The 13,092-nt window shown below is 40.9% G+C and overlaps 1 protein-coding gene across 1 annotated transcript; it reads right to left on the bottom strand.

Annotated features, from left to right (window-relative positions):
* Positions 1-4,335: 4,335 nt before the first annotated feature.
* LOC147957687 (putative indole-3-pyruvate monooxygenase YUCCA10) lies at positions 4,336-5,983 on the bottom strand. Its single transcript, XM_087531820.1, has 4 exons — positions 5,372-5,983; positions 4,818-5,051; positions 4,608-4,730; positions 4,336-4,515 (listed from the first exon to the last, which is right to left on the bottom strand). The coding sequence occupies exons 1-4, from the start codon at positions 5,981-5,983 to the stop codon at positions 4,336-4,338; spliced, it is 1,149 nt and encodes a 382-aa protein (XP_087387946.1).
* Positions 5,984-13,092: the final 7,109 nt, after the last annotated feature.

Here is a 13,092-nt window from a genome sequence, read left to right as displayed (position 1 = left end):
ATGGCGACACTTACAATTGCGCCTAATAGTGGGTATACAAGAAAAGGATTTTAAATGCACTAAGAAGACAAAATATAAATAAATAAATAAGAAACATGGATTTTTTTATAAAGTAAATAAATGAATAAAATAAAAATAAAAACGAAACAAGAAAAATGGTAAAAATACAAATGCAAATGCAAAATAAAATCAATGTCACGAGAACGCCGATATTTTTTTGTTAAAAATCACTTATGAAAAGATAAATAAGAGGCAAGAAAATAAAATAAAAACACATAAATAAATCCAGAAAAGGCCAGGCTATCACACATCCCTGCCCATGCATAAAATAAAGAGGAACGAAGGAGCAGGCCAGACACACCCTAAAACAGCCCATCACCAAAAAAATGGAAGCAAACTTATTGGACATGAGAGAAAAAATGAAACAAACAAAAAATTACCAATTCTTGGTCGCTTTGAAGACATGGAGTTGCATTCTGGGGCAACACTTACAATAGAGGTCACATTGCTACCGAATCGACTAAGACTTGGCTAATTCTTGGTCGACTAAGAATAACAAATTCACATAAAATATATTTTTTTGGATTAGATATTTCCATCTATACTTCTTTTAGACTGGCATACTTAACACAAAGCCAAAGCTAAAAAACCTAGAAAAGGAGACATGGATGCTTGTTCTATACAAAAATGCGTGCGTGTACACACATCTGAAAAAAGGAAATTCTGGTTCTAAAAAATGGATGCTGCACTAGAAAAACTACATAGAAAAACTATACATTTAGGGATATTTTCTATCAACAACAACCACACATACGCACACACGGATTCTAGGAAAAAGAAAAAGGAGAAAAACTCACAAAAGATGCTACTGCAGTGTACGAATTATTTTCCTTTTCACTCTTAGACTTTGTAAACTTTGCAGGCAAAAAAAAAGACACACCGTTCAAAGCCCGCCACTCCCCTGCCTAGCCCACCCAAAGCTGACAAGAAAAACAAGGCACGAAAGCAGCCCACTAGTCCATCCATCTACACGGGCCAATTTACAATTAAAAGCAGTTTGCACACATCTAAAAGCAGTAGTAGATCTAATGGTCTACGAGTCGACTGAGACTTTGGGAAGTCTCAGTCGACTGATTTTTAGCAGTACGGGTTTTCAAATTAGCTAGTGTGCTTACTTGCTAGTTTAGCTAGCAATATACTGCTCAAGAAAGAGGCAAGCAATTTGACACACACCTTCCCTGGGCTGCCCATTTTACACCTTTTCCCCTTTTGTATGACCTTCAGAAAATATTCTGGTTTTCGAATTTTTCGTTCACAATTTTAAGAAATGTTTGCGTTTTAGAAAACAAAAAGGATAAATGTAACAAAAGTATGTGGTTTGCAATTTGTGTTCAAGGTCATGGAAAAAATTAGGGCCATTCCAAGAATGTCATGAAACAACGTGCTTTAAGCTCGCCCAACAATTTGTCTTACAAGGCCATGAAAATAAATTGGGCCATTTAAGGGATGTCGAGAAATGAGGTGCTCCCAAACGGACCCTTCTCGCCGACCTCAACACTATGCTTGAACATGTATTTTTTAGAAACCTGAGAACCAACCTTAATTTTGCATGCAGGGGGGCATGCCCATGTTAGGCATTCATACCAGGTTTGAACGACACTGTATGCAATTTTGTGATACAACTGACCATTTATTGGACCAACAAAATGCCTCTAATTGATCATACAAGGTCATGGAATAAATAAATGGGCGGCGCCAAGAGGGGGTGTGCGTCGGTCTGTGTGACACTACTCCCCGCACGAGAGCTCCTCGTCGGCGCCTTAAGCACCGAGTGGACTACCTAGCGCTCACGCACTCTCCTAGTGGGTCGTGGCCAATATAGCTTGCTTGATCGCTCCTCTCGCTCCACCTTCCGAATTAATCCTTCAAACCACCTAGCGATATTTTTCAAAAAAATATCTACCAAAATTTTTCTCTTGCAAGTACGTGCTGCGAAAAAGCGCATGAATTCAGAAAATGTTTTTGAATTCAAAAAAGTTCATAAATTTGAAAATAGTTCACCAATTTGTAAAAAAAGTACATTAATTCAAAAAAAGTTCATAAAATTGGAAAAGTTCATGAATTTCGAAATTTGTTCATGATTTGAAAAGTTCACAAACTTGGAAAAAATCATTTTTTAAATCGTCATATTTGAAAAAACTTCACGAATTCAAAAATAGTTCATGGGTTTTGAAATGAAGTTCTCAGGTTTGAAAAAATGTCATAGATTTGGACCAAAAAGTTCACGGATTTGAAAAAAATCACATATTTGAAAAATCATCTGGATTTTCAACGATAGTTCTCGGATTTGGAAAAAGTTCATCCTTTTTTGAAAAACAATTCATGGATTTAAAAAAAGTTCACAGATTTTAAAAATGAAGTTCACTAAAAAAGTTGCAAAAAAATTAAAAAAGTTCATGGATTTTAAAAAATGTTCACTAGACAGTTTGCAAAAAACTGAAAAGAAATCACAGATTTTAAAAAAGTTCTAGAAAATTGAAAAAGGTTCATGCTTTTGAGAAAGAAAACAGAAAAAATGAAAATAAAAAAAACTGTAGAAAAACTGGCGAAATAAAACACAAGTAATATAATTAGAGCCTTCGTTGTAGTGTTACATAGTAGACGCATAACAAAAAAGAGGAAAAACAGTTTATTGGCACGTAAGTTGTTGTGGCCGAGTTGGTTGTCCTAGTTGACTTGATCCGTTAGGTGGAGAGATTGTAACCTACTTTTGCCCAGTTTTTGAAGTTTGGAAAAACAAAACAAAATCTGAATGGGCCAAGCCCACGCCGTTAGTTGAGAGGTCCTCTTCTGCGCCCTCAGCGCCGCTTAGGCTAGCTGGCGCTCGAAGGCAGCCAGTAATGGGCCGGCCCAGCATCGCTGGCGTCCAGCAAAAATGCTCCAAAAAGAAACGTGAATACTGCGCTACTATTTTGCAAATACGGGAATGAACCAGCATGCCAACGCTATAAACACGAGCGACTAACCACTGCACGACCATCGCTTTGGTGTCAGCAATTGAAAAACACACTATTTGACCATTTTTCCTGTCCCCGTATAAATTATTTGGGAAAAAATCATAAATATGAAAAAGACTTCACGAATTCTTAAAAAGTTCATCTATTTCAAAAGCAGTTCACGGATTTTCACAAAACCATAAAATCCAAAAAAGTCCATAGATTTTGATAAAAAAATATTCACAATTTTGTAAATAGTTCTCTGAATTTTGAAAAAATCTCACGGATTTGAGAAAATTTCATGGATTTAAGAAAGGTTCATCGATTATGATAAAAAAGTTCACAAATTTGAAAAGAGTTCACCAAATTTTGAAATAAAGTTCACGGATTTGAAAAAACTTCATGGATTTAAAAAATCACCAATTTAGATAAAAAAAGTTCGCAAATTTCAAAAGAGTTCACCGAATTTTGAAAAAAGGTTCCTAGTTTATAAAAAGTTCACCAATTTCGGTAAAAAAGTTCACTAATGTGAAAAAGGTTCACTAGTTTTCAAAAAGGGTTCAAAAATCTGGAAAAGGTCATGCATGATTTTTTTTAAATCCAATGAACTTTTTCTTAAATGTATGATTTTGAGGTAGGTGGGCCCCCCAATCCTCCTATATCCAATCCAGAGTGTCCACGTTGCACATTACGTAAAGTACATAGATTAGTTTACATAGGTGTAGCATTGTCCTTGTATTAATTGCACTTAGTCCCTTGTTTATTTTCGCGAGCACTTAGTCCCTTGTTGTAAAACATCATGTTCAAGGGGATGACTTTTGCATGTGTAAATTCAAGTAAATAAAATACTGTAGGTAACTGTTCAATAAAAATTACAAAGCTCTTTGCACAATGTGAGTATAAAGCCCTTGATTATATTATAAAAGTAATGCTTACTCCCTGGCACATATGAACCTTGAAATAAACAAAAATCTATTTCTATCAAATATAGATGAAGATAGATAGACAGGTGGCAGTGGATAGATTTTTCAAAGAATCAACCGTCTAGCACCCTAGCCCAGGTAAACTACATGTAAAAGATAAAAAACAAATCACGAACACACAAATGACCTTTGCGTTTCATTGCATTAAAAGGATGGGGGAAAGTTATAGTCCTCCTAGGAGGTTAATTTTACAGTACATCATACAACTCAGTGGACATCCCAGGATTGGTGCAGAACAACCTGCAGGCCCTGTGCCCCTGCCTTAGCCCATCATCGGATCTCATCCTTGATCTTGTTGAGGAGCCCAGTGATGGAAGGCATCGCGTTGTCGAAGACGCATTCACTGATTTGATAATTTAGACGGACATAGCGCCTATCACTGATTTGATGTCATTGGCAATATTCTTGGCATCTGCTGCAATACCAGCCAATCCTCTCCTTCCTAACCCAGCACAATAGAGCCCATTTTCACCTTTCCAATGATTTGGATATTCTTTGATGGGCAGTCCATTGCCATTTAACATGCTCTCACCATTCTGGGATAAAAAAATATAGAGCTTGTTAGGAGATTTGACAATTGTTGCACCAAGAAAAAAACTCAGACATATTCAAACATCGATGTTGTTACCTTGAGCCATATATTTGCTGTGCTTTTGTATCCAGTTGCAAACACAATCACGTCAAATGATATCTTTTTACTGCATTGAAATTCAACTATATCGCCCATGATCTTACTAATGCTCCCCTGTACCTGTAGGAGATGAATAGAATATTGATAACTTGGCATACAAAGACAACATATGTTATGAAATCTATGTCTTGTCAAGAATATACTTACTTTGATGATACCTTTTTTGATTAACCCAATAGTGCCAACATCAATAACAACGGATCGGCCGGTTTTTGACTTGACGATCATTGGACCCATTTTTGGCCTTCTGATGCCATACCTCGATAGGTCTCCAAATATTAAATTTGCCGCCATCACAAGGAGTTTATCCACTAGATTCAGTGGAAGGCGGCGAGCAAGTGTCATCCCCAACCGGATTAATTCCTTTGTCATTACATGAATCTGCAACCACAAAACTTGTCACATCTCTTTTGAAGCCTGCATCATCGAATAAAATTTCATAGAATCATCTTCTTTCAAGAGTTAAATTTTCAGTGTAGTTCGTCTAATTGCTTAGTTGTTTGTGCATGTTATAAAATAGTTTATCGCTCTATACCATGAAATACTTTCTAGTAATAACTCTAAAAAGTCGCATCCTTCTAATGGTGGCTATAATAAGAAATTGCCATGTACCCACCGAAAATATATAGTGCCCGTAGGGTGGGGGTGGGGGATTCCCTAGTGTTTCCAGGTCAAAAATAATATATAGTGCGTGGACATACCGGGCTTCGTATAACAACTGAAGTATTGGCACCATGGGCCGCAAGGTCATAAGCAATTTCCATTCCAGAGTTGCCAGATCCAACGACCAATGCATTCATGCCAGAGTAGCTCTTGCCTGACTTGTAGCTTGAGGAGTGGATGACATCACCCGGAAAACTTTGCAGTCCGGGGATCATTGGAATATTCTCTGCACTATTCTCACCACTTGCCACCACAAGAAACTTTGATGTGAACCTGACTATTGTGCTCTTTGCCATGTCATGTGCCACGATGGACCAACATTTTTCGTCATTGTCAAATGTGGATGACTCCACACTAGTGAGATACTTGGGTTGAATATTGAAACGCTCAACATAGTCATCTAAGTACTTTACAAACAAGGTTTTTGGTATGTATGTTGGAGCATCTAGTGGGTATGACATGTGTGGCAACTCACAGAACTCCTTTGCAAGATGCAGCTTGAGGCGATCGTAGGCGCGGTTGCGCCAAAGCGACGCGTTGCAACTTTCACGCTCGACAATGACATAGGGAATTGAGAATTGGCTAAGGCATGCTGCTGTTGCAAGGCCTGCTGGCCCAGCGCCAACAATCAACACTACAACATTCTCCATTTCAAAGAGAATAGTTGATAAAGTTGTGGGATGGGTGCAATGGTAGGCTGGAGTGTTTGCTTGTTTGCTCGATGAATCTTTGGATGCATATATGGGCATATATATACCGGTATGTTTCATGTGTCAATCTATTTAGAATGAGGAATGAAAAAGGCAAAGATTTATTGACGCCTTATTCTGGTGTGTACTAGTATTCCGTCTAAATATTGAACGTTGGTGTGAAAACATGTCCTGATACATTAGAGGATACAAAATAGGCAGGAAACGCACTCTTGATCGATTGGTTTTTTTGGAAACTTATCAACTGGCTTTGGATATGTTTATACTAAAATCTCTTTACAATTTCTTTCCGTTCGTGCTGTCATCAATGAAAATTCATATGGGATAAGGATATGTTTCATACTAGAGGCAAACACGCGCCTTGCCGCGCCGTTTTCTCTCAAGGCATTTTTTCACGCTAATTTCTCTCAAGCATTTTATTGGTCACGGATCCATCAAAATATTATTTCTTTCTTTTTATTTTTTGGTCCAAACTTCTGTTCTTCGTTCTTCCCCGTGCCTTGCAATTTCTATTTTCTACCGACATGCGGATGGTCGTGTTATGGAAACCGTGCATGCTTTGCCGTGACAATAATTTTTGGCGCGCTACTATGGTTCTGGGTCATCACTTATCACCAAATAACTGTGTAGTTTGTGGCGGACTGTTAAATGTAATGCAATATGATTTTTTTGTCCACTTCAAAACGTTGGACATCTAGATGTACACCTAAAATTATGAGGCCTCAGACAAGCTATCAAGCATGTATGTTAGGAAGCAACAATTTTCGTATAAACGAACAATAATCCCTGATTTCCTACAACATGTACCAGCTTCATGTTAAGTATGTTGCAGCTTGGACCATCAGCAAGAACAATTTCAGTCCTGCTCCTCCCGCAAAAAAAAATAAAATTCAGTCCTGCTCCCCAGCTTCCTCTGCTCAAATTAATCACAGCCCGTAGTCACTGTTGTCTGGATTTTATTTGAACTATTGCTAGGAGTAAATATATCCTAACATGTGACCAGGTGCAAAGATTTCTTTGCACTACAACTTGCAAAGACTAATAGCTTTGTTCCGCTTTGTTATTTGCCAAACATATGACAAATTGGCCACAATATTTACACAATGCTTGGCAAATACAAATGCTCTGTATCCATGTTCGCACCGGCAAAAAAGAACAATAAACACAAATAGTGGGAAATAGAATAAGAGCTAAATGACATACCTTTTCAGCTGAATTCTTCAGCCAGCAAGATTCTGAAATAATATTTACCAAAAATGTAATCCTTTTCCTTGTAATTCCAAGATAAATAAAACATCCATCAGACTGAACTGACTGGTCACGAAAGGGATTATAAGGTAACATATTAGGATCACATCTAAAAAATGTGACACCAATGTGCATGTTGCATAACCCATGAGAAATAAAAGCGATAAGCAAGATCCAAAAGCATACTTAAATGGTCAACTAACCAATCCAGATCTAGCCAAAGACAAATAGTGTATATGTTCATGTGACGACTGATGAAACTGAAACTGTGAAATTAGCAGGATAGTATAGTTGTTGAACCGGTAAATAGCTTTTGAGGTTTCATGCTATAATACACCTTTTAGGCTTTTAAAGTGTAACGTGAATTTTGAATCCTTGAACAGGGGAAGAAGGCTAGCCTTGTCGAAGAATATTGTATAGATAAAATAACTGTTATTTTACAATCAAGACCAAACCAAGCTTTGAACTGGTGATAACACAGTACTGCAACAAGCTTCAGACACCTAAACTTTGAACACATGAACCATCAATGTAAAGCGGCGTTGCTGGAGAAAATAGCAGAACTGACCTGCAACAGATGCACATGATTCTTCAGTGGAGAGCATAATTGGAGCACCAGTAAGAAAATTCTTCATGATTTTGCCAAGTGTGCCGCCACGCCCCAACCATGCTTGTAAGCCAACTACCCAGGTAGGCGTACGGCCGTGCCGCAAGCAGCTGCATCCATGCCTCGGCTCTCCCCTGGACACAACCGCGATCAACGACACCGCTGCGCCACCCAGCTTCGCCCATAGCCGTGCCATACTGGTTGCCTTGCCGCGTTCGTGCAGCTTCTCCCTCTTGTAAAATTGCGGGCAGTACACAAACTGCAAACAAGCATATTCCTAGTTCTCATGTTAGTGGATACCAAAGTGTGGACCAAAAGTCACATAAAAAAGATAATATTGACACTCCACAAGAATAGGTATGTATCAAGAGCAGAGTAATTGCTCATTGTACATCACTAATAGCACAATGTCGACAGCAGAAACCTGGATCCTTATCTAATGCTACGCAAAGGTGGATACAGAGAGAGGCTTAAATGGCCAACTGGTGGTAAAAACATATTGATGTATTTAACAATATGCAACTTGAGCAATTAGAAAGATACACGTAAAATCCAACCTGGATCCTGATAACCCACAAGTATAGGGGACCGCAACAGTTTTCGATAAGTAAGAGTGTTGAACCCAATGAGGAGCTAAAGGCAGAACAAATATTCCCTCAAGTTCTATCGACCACGGATACAACTCTACGCACGCTTGACGTTCGCTTTACCTAGAACAAGTATGAAATTAGAAGTACTTTGTAGGTGTTGTTGGATAGGTTTGCAAGGTAATAAAGAGCATGTAAATAAAAAGTAGGGGTTGTTTAGATAAAGACACAACTAAGTTAGTTTTAGTAAAGAGCTTTTTGTTACGAGAAAGTTATTTGTCCCTAGGCAATCGATAACTAGACCGGTAATCATTATTGCAAGTTTATATGAGGGAGAGGCATAAGCTAACATACTTTCTCTACTTGGATCATATGCACTTATGATTGGAACTCTAGCAAGCATCCGCAACTACTAAAGATCATTAAGGTAAAACCCAACCATAGCATTAAAGCATCAAGTCCTCTTTATCCCATACGCAACACCCCCTTACTCGGATTTGTGTTTCAGTCACTCACGCAACCCACTATAAGAGAATCATGAACGTATTGCAACACCCTACAGCGGGGATCCCTCACGCTTGCGCGACACAGAGAGCACCATAGGACAGCACCAATAATAAAACATGCAACTCAAACCAATCACGATCATCAAATAACCATTAGGATAAAACGGATCTACTCAAACATCATAGGATAGCCATACATTATTAGGAAATAATATATAGCGTTGAGCATCATGTTTAAGTAGAGATTACAACGGGTAAGAGAGAGGTTACACCGCTGCATAGAGGGGGGAAGAGTTGGTGATGATGGCGGTGAAGTTTTTGGTGAAGATTGCGGTGATGATGATGGCCACGACAGCGTTCCGGCGCCACCGAAAGAGAAGGGGAGAGGAGGCCCCTTCATCTTCTTCTTCCTTGACCTCCTCCCTAGATGGGAGAAGGGTTTCCCCTCTGGTCCTTGGCCTCCATGGCATGGGAGGGGCGATAGCCCCTCCGAGATTGGATCTGTCTCTCTGTCTCTCTCTGTTTTGGCGTTCTCAGATTCTACCCTTTCACCGTTTCTTATATTCTCGGAGATCCGTAACTCCGATTGGGCTGAAATTTTAACACGATCTCTATCCGGATATTAGCTTTCTTGCGGCGAAAGAAGGGCATCAACCGCCTTACGGGGTGGCCACGAGGGTCAGGGGCGCGCCCCCTGCCTCGTGGCCCCCTCGGGCATCGTCTCGCGTGGATTTTTCTTCCCAAAAATCATATATATTCCAAAAAAAATCTCCGTCAGTTTTTATCCCGTTTGGACTCCGTTTGATATGGATACTCTGTGAAACAAAAAAACATGCAACAAACAGGAACTGGCACTGGATCAATATGTTAGCCCAAAAAATAGTGTAAAAAGTTGCCAAAAGTATATGAAAGTTGTAGAATATTGGCATGGAACAATCAAAAATTATAAAGAGGACGGAGGCGTATTAGATCCCTCTCACAGGATAGACATGGAAATTAAGTAGTAGATAATAGATTGTACAATCATGTAGTGCGACTCTACAACGAATTAAACACCATGCATGATACTACATCCTAGTTTTCAGAGCGTGTCATATGTAGCTGACTTAGTGAATTAACTTTTCAAGAGAGGTTGTCAGCAATACATATGCATTTATCTTTGTAGTAAAACATGATTTTCATTTTTTAACTGAACAAACGGCCACTCGGAGTTTAAAAGCAGGCTGAAATTGCACAAACTTAAGGAGGCAAGAGTTTGTTTAAGGCTTCAGGGGTAGCCCTACCTGCTTTCTACTGAAGTTTCTTATTAGAGATGAGAATGCATTCATCACCTATCATATGCTCCGTGACAAATTTATATTACCAATTGACGGGAATGTGAAGTCTGAAAACAAATTAAGCTATACAACTCTAGGCTCTCAAGTAAGCAAATCTATACCTACTATTAAAGGGAGGTGATATTCTTGGTTTCGTCCCGCTTTGTTTGGTCCCGCTTCAATTAATTTCACGTACGCTATTTGGTTTCGTTACTTGCCACCCGTTTTGGCCAAATAGCGGAAGCCCATCTGGCAGCGCACCGTGGCCCAGGTCCGGAGAGCTGGCAAAAAATAAAATTGCCGATGGGAGGGTTCGATCTCATAACTTGCCAACCAACCACACATAGTTTGTCCAACCGACCTAGCTAGAGATATGAGAGGATTTTTCTCTCCCGTTGCAACGCACGGGCCTCTTTGCTAGTAGAAAATAAAAGAAGAACAACCTATGTCAGTGGTTTATGTGTTTCCTATCTGTACAAAGGGATCTTTCCTCCACCTGATGAACTAAAGGCAACGTGGTGCCACTTGTTAATACATAACAGTATTACCATGGAATCATTTGTCCACCACTTTGCAAGCTTGTAATAAATGAACAACTAAATTTAAGCAATGTCAAAAAAATTGACAGGGAGCACATGAAGTCTGGAAAGGTCATTATCCTCAAAGGACAAAAGTATGGCATACAAATGGTGTTCACTCATATTTTGCCCCGCTAAATCTGCAGCCAGGAAAAAATCACTTTTGTTTTTCTTACATTAGAATTTGACCAAAAACTAACCATCCAAACAGACCCTTAGGAAGAAGATTATGATACCTTTGACCGTCGAATCAACACATTTACAAGGTATTGCAGACCTTGTGAGATTGCATATTCTTGGCCTGCTAAAATAATTTTCTTGAGTAAATCGAGCACAAATGACATTTTACTTACATGCTTTTGAACTCAAGCATGGAGGGAATGAAACAGAGGAAGAAAAATATGCGCCTAAAAAGGGACAGACTTAGAGGAAGAACATGATGAAAGTTGAGGCCTCACCGTGCTGGTTGATGGGGGGAAATGGATCCACGCAGCATGTCACACCCTAGCTAGTCCATGCATTAGAGTGTGCATCATGTTTATTTTTCATCAGAAACTTGAAATGGGGAAGACAGAACCCCCAACACCCCCTGGAAACAACTAGGGTTTACTAAAATTATCTTCAATGAACCTGAAATGCCCTTCTAAAATGTTCACCCTCTTTGTCTTAGGTTAGAACCTCTAGCAAAAATTGGTGCACAATTTTCTAGGTCAATAGAAGGTCATTGAATTAAATCATAAGTATTTGAATTTGGGCATTTAAATGCTATAAAATAATTTAAATGCTCAAATAATTCTGGGAGTAAATGTTTCCTGTTGGAAATAATCTAAACAGAGGCCACATTTAATTTTAGGAATTTTGGAAATGTTTTAGAATTTTTAATAAAGCCCAACAGTTGCAGTTAAATAGAAAAACAGAAAAAAAAGAGAGGAGAAGGAAGCCCACCTGGGCCTTACCTCGCTCGGCCAGTCACCCCCTACCTCGCGCCAGGAGGCAGGGGCGCGTGCTCGCGCGCGCCGGCCACGCGCCGGCCACCTCCTGCTTCTGCCGACGCCGGGAGACACCCAGAGGATGCCACGCGACCCCCACGTCTCCCTCTCATCCTCTCGCACTCTCCCCCTCGTCTCTCTCACTCTCCCCCGCGACGGCCGAGCACGTCCCTCGCCGCCGATCGCCGTAGTTGCCACCACAGCCACTCCCTCATCCCTCCGACGAGCCCATTAGCTCCGCCTTGACTCCCTCGTCCTCCTCACCGAGCCACGCATCGCCTGAGGCCCTGCATCGTCGCCTTCGCCCTCGTCTTCAACCTCGGGCACCCGAGCCATCTCCGGTCGATTCATCGCCGCCAGGACCTCCCCGAGCTTGCTGACCCCCTCTCCGACTCCGTTGTGAGCTCCTCTTCCTTTCCCCCTAGCCCCCGTGCTCGTTTGGCCCCTGTAGCCGCCGTTTCCACCGCACCCGAGAGCTCCTCGCCGCCGGCCATGTCGCCGTCGTGGCTACGGCCGTGCAAGCACGCGTCCGAGCGCCTCACCGTGCTCAGTGCAGCACCAGCAACCCATAGCCACCACCAGCTCTTCCTCCCGTGCACCATAGCCTCGAAACCGTCCTCACCCGACTCCGGCGACCGCCAAGCTCGTCACCGGCGACGTTTCCGGCCACCCCGAGCCCAACTACCACCACCAAACGCTGCGGCTTGTTCCCAGCTACCTGTAGATGGTCTTCGCCGTCAATTTGGTCGCCTGAGGGCGTTTTCCGAAGCCCTCCGCCGTCTCGGCCTCGCCGGCGACTCAACGCCGGCGGGATTAGCCCTGTTGACCGGTGGTTTGACCACTGACGTGGACTGGGTGGGCCCAGGTTGACTCCTTTGAGTCAATGACAAGTGGGCCCCCCCTCTGCTAATTATCCAGATTAGTTTCTAACTAAAATTAGTTAGTTTAATTAGGATAGTCACTGACTAGTGGGCCCTGCCCAGTAATTAGGCTAACTAAGTGTAGTTAGTGCACTGAGAGGCTGACAGAAGGGGCCCACCAGTCAGGTTTGACCTAGGCTGGCGCCTTTGACCTGCTGAGGTCAGCATGACGCAATGCTGACGCAGTAATTGATTTTCTAGATTTATTCTTATTCAGGAAATTCCAGAAAATAGTTCAAACTTCAAAAATTCATAGAAATTCAACCATAGCTCCAAATGAGATAAATTATATATGATA

The sequence above is a fragment of the Triticum urartu genome, chromosome 7A, assembly GCF_056163025.1.
Source record: "Triticum urartu cultivar PI428250 chromosome 7A, HENAU_Tu73, whole genome shotgun sequence".
Classification (NCBI taxonomy): domain Eukaryota; kingdom Viridiplantae; phylum Streptophyta; class Magnoliopsida; order Poales; family Poaceae; genus Triticum; species Triticum urartu.
Note: the sequence above shows the minus strand (reverse complement) of the source record. Positions and strands in the feature narration are given on the sequence as shown.

Coding starts and splice junctions, on each gene's coding strand:
- LOC147957687 (XM_087531820.1), bottom strand. CDS start 5,983: ATGGAGAATGTTGTAGTGTTGATTGTTGGCGCTGGGCCAGCAGGCCTT. Junction 4,731..4,817: donor TCAAAAAAGGTATCATCAAA/GTAAGTATATTC, acceptor CATCTCCTACAG/GTACAGGGGAGCATTAGTAA. Junction 4,516..4,607: donor CAGCAAATATATGGCTCAAG/GTAACAACATCG, acceptor TTTTTATCCCAG/AATGGTGAGAGCATGTTAAA.